The following is a 15709-nucleotide window of genomic DNA, read 5'->3' as shown; positions in this document are numbered from 1 at the left end:
TCCTGCTCTCCTACTAACCAGGCCCGATGCCCCGGGGTCATCCTTGACTCAAACCTCTCCTTCATCCCTCACATTCAGTCCCTCGCCAGATCCTGCCGCCTGCACCTAAAGAACATCTCTCGTATCCACCCATTCCTCACCCGAGAATCCACAAAAACTCTGCTTCATTCACTTATCATTTCCCGTCTTGACTACTGCAACACTCTTCTGGTTGGCGCTCCACTGTCTCGACTCTCTCACCCATTCTCTGTGCCTTATACCCCCCACACTACCTCTCGCCCGTCACTGATACCCCCCACACTACCTCTCGCCTGTCACTGATACCCCCCCCACACTACCTCTCGCCCGTCACTGATACCCCCCCACACTACCTTTCGCCCGTCACTGATACCCCCCACACTACCTCTTGCCCGTCACTGATACCCCCCACACTACCTCTCGCCCGTCACTGATACCCCCCACACTACCTCTCACCCGTCACTGATACCCCCCCATACTACCTCTCACCCGTCACTGATACCCCCCACACTACCTCTCACCCGTCACTGATACCCCCCACACAACCTCTCACCCGTCACTGATACCCCCCATACTACCTCTCACCCTTTCTCTGTGCCTTATGTTTGTCACCCCATTCCTTGTAGATTGTAAGCTTGCGAGCCGAGTCTCTCCACCTAATGTATCGGTTTGTCTTAGTCTGTCAATTCTCATCTCGTCAGACCCCTTGAATTTATGGATTGTATTAAGCGCTGCATAAACTGCGCCGTATAAATAAAAGATAATAATAACAATAATAATAATAAGATAACGTCGGATAAGGTTTCCAGACCTCAGAGGTCTCCTCCTCGGATGAGAGATTTACAGAAGGTGGGTTATCAGGGTGGTCACGCCAGGGGTCACCGGCACACAGTGTGGGTGCAGACCGGGGTAGGTGAGCATCCACTCCTGCCTGGGCACCCCGGCTGAACGCCCCGATTTACGGTATCTTGCCCCCCACATTCAGCCTCAGGCTCCAGAAATAAGGAGGAAAGGTTTTGGTAAATAGACAGCACTCGGGGAGGAATTACCCCGATGCCCCGCTCTACATGCAGTAGCGGGGTACAAACCCACCTAGGTGCACCTGCATTCAGCTAGGTGGGGGCAGGGAAACCCCAGCTATTGATTGACAGCGTGTTTCACCAATCCCTGCACTTCCCAGCGAGGACACCAGATCACTCTTACCTCCAGCACACAGGTAACTGACAGACACCTCCACCTATCACGTAGACGGTAATTTGAGTCGGCCAATCAGAGGTTGCTGGCTGGGTCTGAGCTCAGGTGGGGCGTAGTATGAGGAGGGACTCGGGAACTTGTTTGTTCTCAGTTTCGGTGAAAGAACGGTGTGAGCAGCCATGGAGCTAAACTGGAGTGTACTGGGAGTACTGGTCTACAGCTTGAGTGAGTATAAACACGGACGTTGGAGTGCTGGTGGAAGGGTGACCGGTATACCAGTGTGTAGGTATTATATACTGGGGTACACTGGTGTGTGTGTACTGTATACTGGGGTGTATGGATAATATACTGGGGTATTGTGTACTGGCGTGTATGTATTGTGTATTGGTGTGTATGTATTGTGTACTGGTGTGTGTGTATGAATATTATACTGGGGTATAGGTACTGTATACTTGTGCGTATGGATGATATACTGGGGTATAGGTATTGCATATTGGTGTGTATGTTTTGTGTACTGGTGTGTGTATGGATGATATACTGGGGTATAGGTATTGCGTATTGGTGTGTGTGTGTATGGATGATATACTGGGGTATAGGTACTGTATGCTGGGCTATAGTTATTATATAGGGGTGTGTGAGGTCCTTGTACGATCTATAATGTTACTGTAAGACTTGTATACGGAGGTCGTGTTGTCTCTTGGTTTGGACCGCGGTCTCTCCTGCCTCTCTAGTCTGGAGTTGGAGGCATAGGTGGGTAATGGCGCAAGTCAAATGGCCCTTCTGGACACCCCTGCTGGTACAGGGGACCCTCGTTCTGGGGAAAGGTCTCTAGGTTGTAAGCTCCTGTGCGCTGGGCCCTCCTCACCTGTCGGCTCTGTTAGTCAATTTGTTATATTACACACTACTTGTTATGTCCTGTCCACCCATTGTACAGCGCTACGGAATCTGATGGCGCTATATAAAAACAATAAATAATAATAATAATAATAATGATACCAACTTAAAACCCGTTCATTGTGTGCTGCGTCCAGTAACACCTCACAATCCCACCAACTGCCCCCGCGGCACACCGGTGGGGTAATCACTGGGTGGACGAGCGGCGATATTTACGGAAGAAGCTTTCCTGCTGGTGGTTAATAATTAACCGTTTAGTGGAGACGCTGTTTCTATTCCGGCCCCTGTTGCCTCTGCGGAGCTCCCAGCCCCACCTGCCCCTGTACTGGGGGGGAGGGGGGTAGACAGGCAGGAAGGGCCTTATTTACCTGAGAAATAACCCTAACCTCAGGTAGCGGCAAAGGCAGGTTTCACCCCACATGTGGCAGCTTCTGGGCCCCGAGGTAACTAAACACAGGGGCGTATTTCAGTGGTGGTTGACGACTTATGCCCCTGGTGTACCTTGTTGCCACAAGCTGCCCTGGATCTGCCTCTCGGGGCCCCCAGGTTGTGCCGCCGATGTCATACAGAAGTGAGTGTCGGGGCCGGAGGAGACGGAGAGGTCTCTGTGATCAAGGGGGCCTCCTAGCCATTTCGGCACAGTTTGCGCAGGGGCTGGGCAGTAAATAATGGGGCATCACGCATGAGTTTGGACTTTAGGCAGGAAGTGACGCGTTGCGGCACTTCCTGCCAATGCGTGACGTTGGCGTCTGTCGTGCACCATTATCCTGTAGTCACCCGCGGCTTCCCTGTCTTCAAGTAATAAGGGAGAGAACTTGATGGGGAGGAATAATCGTGCAGATCTAGCGAGCAGGACATTAAGATGGCGGCTCCCGTGGTGGGTTCTAATCCGTGTATGTTGCGTGTTCAGTTTTACCCCTGGGTTAGGGCGTTGAACGTAAGGACCGGAGAAAAGTGACAGATCCCGTCGGTGACAATATTAACGAGAAATGATGTGGCTTTGGTGCTGAAATATGAGTTCATTTTCTCTTCCTTCTCGCTGGCTCTCTTCCTTTTCTCCTTCTCGCTCTCTCTTCCTTTTCTCCTTCTCGCTCGCTCTCTCTTCCTTTTCTCCTTCTCGCTCACTCTTCCTTTTCTCCTTCTCGCTCTCGTAGAGGGTAATACAGTGAGGGTATTAAACATGCGCGGGATAGACATATGGCTCCTGAATGTAAGACGAGACCGATTAAGGTTTTGGTCTTATTACGGACTAGAAGACGGGGTCTCCGCAGGGAGCTTCCCTACAGGAAGAGCCATCTCTCTGCACCCCCACCGGCTTCTATTGTTCTGGGGTCATTAAGGATGAAGTCAGCCTCCCCACCTGCAGGTCTATTCACTAAAGCGTCGGCTCTCGGTCAAGACTCCAAGCCGAGGCCAGGTGTCGTTGGTCACGCGTCTTTTTGTGAAGGACGAATGAGCTGTTTGGGGAGCTTCGTTCCCCGCCGACGGCTTCTGGATTCACACAGTGTTTTCGGTAGAAACTCTGCCAGTTTCATTAGACTAAGAGAGCAAGAATGTGGCCAAACCGGTCCGGGTGCTTCCTGCGAGGGTGTGACGGCGGTGAGGCCTCCGCTCGGTGCTTCTCCAGTAATGGCCGACGCTGCGTGTTACTTTCATCTCTGACCCTCCCATTTTAATAGCCTTTTTTACTTTCCTTTTTTTGGCCCGGTTAGTCCCTTCGGCAACCAACCCCACTGCCTGGGAGTCGCCTGCCTCCTCTCCCTCGTCAGTAATGTCCGTCTCTCACACCAAATGCTTCAAAAATATTCACGATGGTTCCATGTCTGCATCGCCGTGGTTACCACGGAGTCCAGACTCTAACCTGGGCTCCGCCTTACGTTCTTCACAAACTTTGGAGCGTAGGGTTTGGTGGAAATGCTCTGTGCTGGAGGCCTGAAGCCTTTAAATAGGAGGCTCCTACCATAGAAAGTCACAGGCCGTGCCTAAGACTCTAACGGGTAGGACACTGCCGCCCGGTGGCCATTAAAAGAATGGCCTCATCACTGGGCTAATGTATCATATGGAGGCCTCCAGTGCTTTTCCTTTCATGCCGCGCAGCTCTCTCAGCATGACCCGCGTCTCTCTCTTTTCCCCGCAGTTACAAGCACTCTCGGAGGGGTGACCACGCCTAACAAGGAGATCCGTGTAAAGGAAGGAGCGTGTAAGTCACTTTTTCCGCATTCAAAGTCTTCTGTAAGAGTGTAATTGCCCCTTAGTCGTATTTCTGCCCCTGTGCACTAGTGTATTTCCGGGAGATTTACGTAGCAAGCCACAAACTGTGCCGCGCCCCGCGTTCTGCACGTTACAGGCGGTGCACTTTTCCCATAGCGTGTCAGTGGCCGGCCCGCAGTCCCATCTCCATGTACATGCTGATGTGGTCTCCCCTAATTGTGACGCTAAAGAGACCCCCTGCGGCTAGAGAGCCGGTTAATAGTGTTTAAATGCCCTATAAACATACCATAATGTTCCGGGTCAGTGTAATACGGGGGGGCACAGATGCCACCTGGGAGGCAGGAGGTAAGTGGGGGGCTTATCTGAAGCGCTAAAAGGCCCTGACTGAGGTACTGATGTGTCCTCCGCAGCTGCCGAGCTCCTGTGTCAGTACACCAGTGACTTCCAGAACCCGCGGGTGGAGTGGAAGTTTGTGAATAACGACCAGGAAACCAGCCTTATATATTACGAACTGAAGCTCACAGGTAAGCCGGGCCCCGGGCCCTATACACCTTTTATAAAAGCATCATCGTTTCTCAGAGCCATGCCCTAATTACCAACGCACTCTCCTCCTAGCGCCCTACAAAGACCGCGCGGTATTTTACCCCCAAGGCTTGGGGTTAAACAAAATAACAAGAAAGGACAATGGTGAATACACGTGCGAGGTCACCGGGGACGACGCCGCGGGAAACCCGCTATACGGAGAAGCCAAAATCGGACTGGTGGTTCTAGGTAATTAATGGCCCTTTCAGTGGCTGAAGCCCGGCGCAGCCCTGTCCGGTCTAACTGTTCTTCTCTGGTTCCAGTGCCACCCTCTGTGCCCGTGGCTCAGGTACCCACCTCTGTGACCAACGGCGGTGTGGCCACGCTCAGCTGCATAGAGAAGGACAGCTCCCCGCCTGCCTCGTTTACGTGGTACAAGAACAAAGTCCTACTGCCCGAGAACCCCAAATCCAGCCCGAGCTTCCAGAACTCAAGCTACACATTGGATCCCAAAACTGGGGTGCTGGTATGTACGCGGCATCCGTATTAATGCCACGGCTGCCGGGGGCAGCACACGCCTCGGCTCTTCCCATCAGGCGCTCTCCGTGTTGGCAGCAGAGTCACTTCTTGTGGCGTCTTTTTCTTTTCCAGAAATTCGACCCGGTGACAAAGAACGACGTCGGAGAGTTTTACTGCGAAGCAAAGAACACAGAGGGGCAACAGATTTCTGCCGTGGTGCGCATGGATGTCCGTAAGTGTGGCATAGACAAGAAACGGGGTTTAGGTCCCACACACTGTGAGCGTTAATGCCTGCGTGGCTGGAACTCCCAACACGCTTGTATAGAGGCGGCAGGGGGTTGCTGGTGCTCGCGTATACACGCGGCAGGCGGTGTCGCCGTGGTCGCTGGTGCTCGCGTAGACGCGGCAGGCGTGGTCGATGGTGCTCGCGTATACACGCGGCAGGCGGTGTCGCCGTGGTCGCTGGTGCTCGCGTAGACGTTTGTAGTGTGTTTCAGGTTTTTGAAAGGATTAAGTACTGAAATCGGCTTTTTGGCTGTTTCTGTTGCAGACGATGTGAACGTGGGGGGAATCGTGGCTGCGGTCATCGTTGTCCTTCTGCTCCTGGCATTAATCGCCTTTGGCTTGTGGTTTGCTTACAGCCGCGGCTACTTTAACAGTAAGTGCCCTAGCGGGATAGCATGTACCCCACACCGTGTAACACGTATGATCCTTCCTGCCTGCCGCTCTTCTCTAATACCGCCTTCTCTTTTCCTTTTTTTTTTTCTTTCAGAGAAAACAAAGTAAGTGAAATTCTGCCCCGTAGCCAAAGGGCGTTTGAGGCAATCGTCTGACCCTCCTCTCCGAGTCCTGGGCCTGGTATAAAACATAAAATTTCTGAAATGGCGTGACCGCCGCAAACTAACCAAATCTTTTTCCTTTTCTAGCAAAAAAGTCATTTACAGCCTGCCGTCTGAGACCCGCAGTGACGTAAGTCCTCCAATAAACCGGCGTGCGCTGCGGCGGCTATCGGGCTGAGCGCGCGGCGGCTCTTACTTAGTATGGGAACCTATAGCTGAGGCCCTTTGCCCGTAGTTTATTATTTCCGCCGCGCAGCGCCCAGACGCTCACTACTCTCTCTGATTTCTGTTTCAGCGCAACTTCCAGCAGACCTCGTCCTTCCTGGTTTGATCGCAAGGCGTCGCTCGTGTCGCCGGATCCCGCAGCCGCGCGGCGGTTTTATTGTAAATTGTACCGTATGAACAGTTATTTTACAGTTTTTCTGTAACGAGTATGAATGCATCCCCTTTCTGCGCAGGTGCGCAGCACATCGGATCGGCCTCCATTACCGTGTGCGTTTTCCTTGTGAGGCCTTATTTATTAAGCCGGATCTCCTTTTGGTTTTATCTTTTTTTTTTTTTAGACAGACAGGTAATTTGTTAGACGGCGTGATTTTATGTTGTCGGCCGCGTGCCGGTGGGGGGGGGGGTGTTTGGTGCTTTGTGTGAAACGCCGTGGTGATGTCGCTACAGTTGGAGGTGTCTGGGGTTGTTCCTGTATTGTCACTTTCTGTTAGTTTGGTGTCAGTGCCTTTAACGAGTGACAACCGGTACAGACTCTGGGGGTCCGAGGTGAGCAGTGCTCTATTTGACCAATAGGAGTGTCTCTCCTGGAGGGAAGTTCTCGTTTTTGTGCCCCAAGTTTGCACACGTTTTTATAATTTTTTAGAAATCGAATGCTCAGCGCTTTTTGGTTAATGCTGTGAAGATCCATGAAATGATCAGCGCAGCGGCTGCTCGGGGATCGCAGTTACACATACTGACCACCGGATGGCAGCAAAACTCTTAGAGGACAAACCCCCTGTGAGGGGTGTAATTTGCATTTCCCATCAGCAGACGGTTAAAGGCAAAGCCCCGGCAATGATGATGAGAAAATCCGCTTTTTGTAAAATCCCTTTTTAATGTGTAGATTTCCTATGATTTTGTGTCGTTTAAGAAATAAAACTCTTAAAACAAGTGACTCTTCTGCCCTCCTTTTTTCCATTTGGGGTTTATTGTTTAGATGAAACTCATTACTTTGTTGGCCAAGCATGACCTGCTCGTAAATGGGGAACTTTTCATGTGAAACCAGATCCATTTAAAGCCGGGGCGTCCGTCTGGACCCCACCACTACCTGCGGCTGAATCCCCAACTTAACCCTTCATCTACTGAGAATTGAATCAGCGCTGGTAAGGGTCACTGGAGAGTTGATGAATTGATCCTGTCTAACCCTTTTACGGATAAATCCTTCCACAGGGTCCGTTGCGACTGCTAGATGAGAACACAAAGCTGTACTAAGAAATCTCAAAGCTCTGGAATCTTCCTCGACTGACCTAGAACCCACAGGTCAGAGGAGACCCTTTCACGATTTACCAAAAAAATCCCACGGAGCTGGGCGAGTTACAGATACCAAATACTGAATAAAGGCAATTAATATAAAAAAACCAAAGGCAACAAAACTGAAGAAAGAAACGGAGGCGACGGGTCGCAAAAAAAACAGAATATATATGAAGAACTCACTGGGAAAGAACGTTTCTAAGCGTAAGAACACTAGGTTAAAAAAATACGGTACGTTTTACCTTCAAAAGCTTCGCTTTGCAGCCCTCCTTGTCTGAAATGCCATATTTTTTTAAAGCCCATATAAATTCCTAAAGTTAGACGAACTAACTAATCCTGTCCTTATAACCCGTTATATCCCTGTATATTCCTCATATTATATATTATATACTCTCCGGCCGTATAACTAATCCCGTCCTTATAACCCGTTTATATCCTGTATATTCCTCATATTATATATTATATATTCTCCGGCCTTATAACTAATCCCGTCCTTATAACCCGTTATATCCCTGTATATTCCTCATATTATATATTATATACTCTCCGGCCGTATAACTAATCCCGTCCTTATAACCCGTTATATCCCTGTATATTCCTCATATTATATACTCTCCCCCGTATAACTAATCCCGTCCTTATAACCCGTTATATCCCTGTATATTCCTCATATTATATATTATATACTCTCCGGCCGTATAACTAATCCCGTCCTTATAACCCGTTATATCCTGTATATTCCTCATATTATATATTATATACTCTCCGGCCGTATAACTAATCCCGTCCTTATAACCCGTTTATATCCTGTATATTCCTCATATTATATATTATATATTCTCCGGCCTTATAACTAATCCCGTCCTTATAACCCGTTATATCCCTGTATATTCCTCATATTATATATTATATACTCTCCGGCCGTATAACTAATCCCGTCCTTATAACCCGTTTATATCCCTGTATATTCCTCATATTATATACTCTCCCCCCGTATAACTAATCCCGTCCTTATAACCCGTTATATCCCTGTATATTCCTCATATTATATACTCTCCCCCCGTATAACTCATCCCGTCCTTATAACCCGTTATATCCTGTATATTCCTCATATTATATATTATATACTCTCCGGCCGTATAACTCATCCCGTCCTTATAACCCGTTATATCCTGTATGTTTCTCATATTATATATTATATACTCTCCGGCCTTATAACTAACCCCGTCCTTATAACCCGTTATATCCCTGTATATTCCTCATATTATATACTCTCCGGCCGTATAACTAATCCCGTCCTTATAACCCGTTATATCCTGTATATTCCTTATATTATATATTATATACTCTCCGGCCTTATAACTAATCCCGTCCTTATAACCCGTTATATCCTGTATATTCCTCATATTATATATTATATATTATATACTCTCCCCCCGTATAACTAATCCCGTCCTTATAACCTGTTATATCCTGTATATTCCTCATATTATATATTATATACTCTCCGGCCGTATAACTAATCCCGTCCTTATAACCCGTTATATCCCTGTATATTCCTCATATTATATATTATATACTCTCCGGCCGTATAACTAATCCCGTCCTTATAACCCGTTATATCCCTGTATATTCCTCATAGTATATATTATATACTCTCCCCCGTATAACTAATCCCATCCTTATAACCCGTTATATCCCTGTATATTCCTCATATTATATATTATATACTCTCCAGCCGTATAACTAATCCCGTCCTTTATAACCCGTTATATCCTGTATATTCCTCGTATTATATATTATATACTCTCCGGCCGTATAACTAATCCCGTCCTTATAACCCGTTATATCCCTGTATATTCCTCATATTATATATTATATACTCTCCGGCCGTATAACTAATCCCGTCCTTATAACCCGTTATATCCTGTATATATATCTCATATTATATATTATATACTCTCCGGCCGTATAACTAATCCCGTCCTTATAACCTGTTATATCCCTGTATATTCCTCATTATTATATATTATATACTCTCCCCCCGTATAACTAATCCCGTCCTTATAACCTGTTATATCCTGTATATTCCTCATATTATATATTATATACTCTCCGGCCGTATAACTAATCCCGTCCTTATAACCCGTTATATCCCTGTATATTCCTCATATTATATACTCTCCGGCCGTATAACTAATCCCGTCCTTATAACCCGTTATATCCTGTATATTCCTTATATTATATATTATATACTCTCCGGCCTTATAACTAATCCCGTCCTTATAACCCGTTATATCCTGTATATTCCTCATATTATATATTATATACTCTCCCCCCCGTATAACTAATCCCGTCCTTATAACCTGTTATATCCTGTATATTCCTCATATTATATATTATATACTCTCCGGCCGTATAACTAATCCCGTCCTTATAACCCGTTATATCCCTGTATATTCCTCATATTATATATTATATACTCTCCGGCCGTATAACTAATCCCGTCCTTATAACCCGTTATATCCCTGTATATTCCTTATATTATATATTATATACTCTCCGGCCTTATAACTAATCCCGTCCTTATAACCCGTTATATCCTGTATATTCCTCATATTATATATTATATACTCTCCCCCCGTATAACTAATCCCGTCCTTATAACCCGTTATATCCCTGTATATTCCTCATATTATATATTATATACTCTCCATGCCGTATAACTAATCCCGTCCTTATAACCCGTTATATATCCTGTATATTCCTCATATTATATATTATATACTCTCCCCCGTATAACTAATCCCGTCCTTATAGCCCGTTATATCCTGTATATTCCTCATATTATATATTATGTACTCTCCGGCCGTATAACTAATCCCGTCCTTATAACCCGTTATATCCTGTATATTCCTCATATTATATATTATATACTCTCCCCCCCATATAACTAATCCCCTCCTCATAACCCGTTATATCCCTGTATATTCCTCATATTATATACTCTCCCCCCCGTATAACTAATCCCGTCCTTATAACCCGTTATATCCCTGTATATTCCTCATATTATATATTATGTACTCTCCGGCCGTATAACTAATCCCATCATTATAACCCTGTATATTCCTCATATTATATACTCTCTGGCTTGTATAAGGAGCGATGAGCCGCAGATGGTGGTCGCGGGAGTAGGTTGAGCTCTTATGGAATAAAACATTTCTGTGTTTGTGAAATATTCCGCATGTACCCGTCCCGTACCAAGTCATTGGTTTACTGAACTCCATGAAAAGAACGGAGTATCTCCCTCCCTGGGAACATATAAAACTGAAGGACGATGGGACCCAGAGCCGCCTGTAGCTCAACGCCAAGTTCCCGTTAATCCATGAAGATGTAAGAATGTGGGTTTAGGAGGGGCTGCGAATGGCCGAATCGTGCAAGAGGCGGCCGGGCGCTCCCTACCGCCGAAATATCTTTTCTAAGAATCTAAATCTACTCCAAACATAATGGCCACAAATCCTACCTCCAACCATCACAAAAGCCAGCAGTAGAGGAATGCACACGAACGAGTCCAGCTTCTAACAGAAAACACAACAGAGCCCCGCGTGTGAGAAAAGAACAAACACAGATACATGAAGCGTCTTCACGGAGAAGAGAAACCTACATGGACACGGCTAGCATCTCTGGAACGGATGCCGAGGTACGTGGAGCGGACACGGACTCAGCAATGACAACACAACGAGTCAATGAGGAGTGATAATATTCTCCATGTATGATCCACGACTGAGTAAGGACCAGAGCACGCCGAGACGTAAAGCATCTTTACATGTTAAAGGTCTATTGCCCCGTCCCTCCTCCCGGGTCAATGTACTTTGCGTGCCCAGCCAAAGGCAAACACAAGAAAAATGATCTCCTGGTTTCTGATCGTTCAGACCCTCGTGCCCACATTGTTCCGCCTGCGCCCTTCTGTAGAAGACACACAAGGACCTCTTGTCAGCATGGATTAAAGATTAGCTGCGGGGAAGGGTGGAAATGCCCCAATGTTTGATTAACTGATTTACATACCGGGAATCGACGTAAACCGGTAATTTCAAAGAATGTAGGTGGACAAGTTTGAGAGTCAAGAATCTCTATAAAAAGGTCTCGTCTGTGGAAGCGGAGAACTCAAACCAGCCTGGACCACTGAGCAGGTAAGGGGGACAGTGGGCTCCCTGTGCGCGGCTCCTAAGGCGCAGGGCCCGGGGAACGCGCAGCTTCACGGTTGCTGGGAATGTGTCGGATTCTAATGTGTTATACTCCATACTCAGCGCAAGATGCCGAAGCCCAGCCTTTTACTGCTCGCACTGTTACTAGCCCAGGGGTTCTGCCAGGAGCCCACCGGTGGCAGCGCCTACTGGTACCGAAGCTGCAAGGACATCAAAGAGTTAAACAAGGACGTGAAGGGTGAGTAAAAACGGGAGAATAATTCCCATTTTATGTCACCTCATGGGGATTTGGGGAGCGCACCGAGGGACTAACCGGGAGTTCTCCTGGCACACTTTAGGCAGAAAAAATGGGTCAAACCAGGTAACAGGCTGAGGCAAGAAAACAGATATTTCAGGCTATGCACCACACACAGCACAGAAGGGTCCGCCACGGATAACCGGCCCCCTATCAGGAATGGAGGACATTTTAGGTTTATGTCTACACTGTGACTCCTACTGTATACCATTATTATCACGTGGCGCTCCATTCCCACAAATTCCCAGACAAAAGACAGGTGCACATCGAGGGGCCGACACTTCCAGGGACAGAGAGGATTTGGGGGGTAAGAAAGATCCCGTGTAATGTACCAAAGTCACCACAGATGGGATATACGCCCTCGTCACCAACGACAATGAGATGTACCACACCTTCTGCGACATGACGACCAACGGCGGGGGCTGGACGCTAGTGGCCAGCATCCACGAGAACAATATGTACGGGAAGTGCACGGTCGGGGACCGCTGGTCGAGCCAGCAGGGGAACTCCATTAATTACCCAGAGGGAGACGGCAACTGGGCAAACTACGCCACCTTCGGACAAGCGTCAGGAGCTACCAGCGACGACTACAAGGTACAAAACGGTCCTGGGCGCTGAGCAGAGAGAATTAAAGCGTAATAATGTGTTCCCGTATCACGTGACGCTCTGAAGGGTTCCTCTTGAGTTACATGTAGATATTCTTGTTTTTTGGCGGGCTAATCTTGTGGTCATCAGGGTCATTACCCTCAACCTCGGTTATAATCTCTTGATCCCCATTCCCAGATGTTTTAGGTTCTGAAGGTCCAGGTTTTAGTAGATGATCTTGATCCTGAGCGAAGAATGTTCTGAGCTGGGGTTATTATCAGGCCCTCGCGTTTGTAATTTGGATCTGTGCACAGAACCTGGATCCGTGTACCAATCACTTTGCACCTTCATCTTCTAGAACCCAGGTTATTATGACATCCCGGCCAAAGACTTGAGCCTGTGGCACGTGCCCAACCTGACCCCGCTTTCAAAGTGGAAAGAAGCAGCTCTGCTGAGATATCGCACGGAAAATGGTTTCTTATCCACCGAAGGAGGGAACCTCTTCCATCTGTATAAGGTGATCAACCAACCTGCTTTAACACGTATCGTGCGTGTATCGCACGTCAAAGCTTATTGTATGTTGCAGAAAAACCAAATCGCTTAAAGGGTTAGAACTCTTAGCTTTTTTTTATATGGAGAACAAAGAAGTTCTTGGTGAAAATAGAAGCCTTGTCGGGTAGGTCCTAATTATGGAATTTGATGAATACAAACTTATCGACTCTTGTACACATTATATATTATTTCTTACATATATGTTAGGTGTGTTTATATCTTGGGAACATGATATTACTCATTATTTTTGAAGATTAGTTCATTTTAATGGTCAAACCGGTCAAAAATGTTGATGGACGTCTGGACCGATTCCACCAGAAATTGTCACCATCCTTGATAGATGGGCAGTAAATGTTGATAATTTTTTGAGTTTCATCACTGGTCAGTGACTAAAATCACTGAAATCTCGTTTTGAATAATACATTTTGATAATGCAGAGTATCTTTATATTGTGTGTGTGGGGGGGGGGGTTCCTACGAAAATTACGGTAATAGCACCAACAATTTGTAATGTTTTGATAAAACATTGGGTTTTCCCCCCATAATTATTCCTACAGCACATCTTAGATCACGCGTGTACGTGGCTTCCTCCACTGCGAGGGTGAAGGAACTGTCTCTAGGTTAAACGTCCGACATTAAAGACTCCATAAAACGTCTTTCTGTCTTTCCGCAGAAATACCCAGTGAAGTACAACACCGGCAGCTGCTTGACCAACAACGGACCTGCTGTGCCAGTCGTGTACGACGTTGGAAACGCAGAGAAGACGGCCAACTACTACTCCCCCAATGGAAAAAGTAAGGAGAGAGGTTTGGGAATGAGCCTCAGAGGCACCCGTTTGGCTGCTTACACCAAGCTCCCTTTCTCTCGGCAGATGAGTTTACTGCCGGATACGTCCAGTTCCGAGTTTTTAACACCGAAAGGACCGCGCAGGCTCTGTGTCCAGGGATGAAAGTGACCGGGTGCAATACTGAACACGTAAGTATGGCAGCTCCCAAAAAGTGAGCACCCAACATACGCAAGCTAGGTGCTCGAGGTCCCTGTGTTCACAAGAAGTCGGCCGGGGCTGTAGATTCACTGGAACAAGTTCAGAATAAATTACTAGAGGTCAGGTCAGATGTCGTGGGACTGGTCACCGGAAACGAGCAATGAAAGACTGCTGCACTTGGTACTAAGGCTTGCCATTTTTAAGGGGCTCCCCTGTCACATGACCACATGGCTCCCATTGGCCACTCACGTAATATATGTCAGTTTGCCATCTTCCCTGCTATAGCCGAATTATACAAGATATTACCCCCTGTGACAGGTCAGCCAAAGGTTAGGGTTTTCCACCCCACAGGACCTACCAGCGCCCCGGGACAAATCCCTTCGGTCCTGTTAGACATAATGTGTTGTCGCTTTCCTTTGAATATTTAATGAGAGGGTGCGGGACGGAGCTGGGGTAATTATTAGGCAGACATTACTGCCCCGCACCCTTAATGTTGGCCTCCGCTCTTGCAGCACTGCATCGGAGGAACCTTCTTCCCGGAGGGGAACCCCATCCAGTGCGGGGACTTCGCCTCCTACGACTGGAACGGGTACGGGACGCGAATCGGCTGGAGCTCCAGCAAGGAGATAACCGAGTCGGCGGTGCTCCTTTTCTACCGCTAACTCGGACGCGACCAGGAGCTTCGGGCTCTTTGTGTAATAAAAGGAAACGTTGAGAACTATCGGGACCCTGCGTGCTCCTTAAACCGGTGCAGGTGTCGGGGGTTACTGGACTAACTGGGACAATATACTCATAGGAACCGGAGACAGGGGGAGCAGAGGATGCGGCGGGGAGAGAAGAGAGAGAGGGGGTGGGACAGATACATGAAAACACATAAAGGGATTTAACAAAGTTCAGGAGGGAGGGTATTAAACATGCATGGGACAGACATACGGCTCCTGAATCTAAGACGAGACCAACGACTGAGTAAGGTTTGAGTCGTTACAGCAGAAGGAACGGGCGACCAGACAGACATAATAGTAAGGGTGCTGCCTTGAGCCAAGGGGCGCCAGTGGCCTTTAGGGCCAACCCTTCCAGACAGGAGATATAGGCGGCACCATCACTTTCTCGCCCTTATTCCTTATTAGCCCGGGGGGGCCGGGGATGAGGGCCGGTCCCAATCGTGACGATGATGTATGTCCCGGGAGATATGGGGTCACAGATTTACAGAGATTTCTGGTGCATGAAGACTGCGGCGCGGATGGGTTAGAAGCGGCCGGACCCTGCCCGGGAGAGACAGTTACCGTTTCAAACACGGGCTCCGGGGAATGTCATGCGACATGTTTACTGGCGGGTGCAGCCTCCCGTAGAAAGCGCAGGAAAGTTACCGCCAACAG

At 47.7% G+C, this 15709-nt stretch overlaps 2 protein-coding genes across 2 annotated transcripts; both read left to right on the top strand.

Annotated features, from left to right (window-relative positions):
* The first annotated feature begins 1337 nt into the window (after positions 1-1337).
* On the top strand, positions 1338-6752 carry F11R (F11 receptor). Its single transcript, XM_053474653.1, has 10 exons — positions 1338-1437; positions 4244-4306; positions 4728-4841; positions 4933-5088; positions 5163-5365; positions 5491-5590; positions 5909-6016; positions 6131-6140; positions 6285-6327; positions 6493-6752. The coding sequence occupies exons 1-10, from the start codon at positions 1392-1394 to the stop codon at positions 6526-6528; spliced, it is 879 nt and encodes a 292-aa protein (XP_053330628.1). The 5' UTR covers positions 1338-1391; the 3' UTR covers positions 6529-6752.
* Positions 6753-11879: 5127 nt separating this feature from the next.
* On the top strand, positions 11880-15056 carry LOC128504558 (intelectin-1-like). The gene is made up of 7 exons (XM_053474652.1): positions 11880-11902; positions 12020-12155; positions 12559-12806; positions 13156-13314; positions 14022-14142; positions 14220-14323; positions 14846-15056. The coding sequence occupies exons 2-7, from the start codon at positions 12026-12028 to the stop codon at positions 14993-14995; spliced, it is 912 nt and encodes a 303-aa protein (XP_053330627.1). The 5' UTR covers positions 11880-11902; positions 12020-12025; the 3' UTR covers positions 14996-15056.
* The last annotated feature ends 653 nt before the right edge of the window (positions 15057-15709 follow it).

This window comes from Spea bombifrons, chromosome 9, assembly GCF_027358695.1.
Source record: "Spea bombifrons isolate aSpeBom1 chromosome 9, aSpeBom1.2.pri, whole genome shotgun sequence".
NCBI lineage: Eukaryota > Metazoa > Chordata > Amphibia > Anura > Pelobatidae > Spea > Spea bombifrons.
Note: the sequence above shows the minus strand (reverse complement) of the source record. Positions and strands in the feature narration are given on the sequence as shown.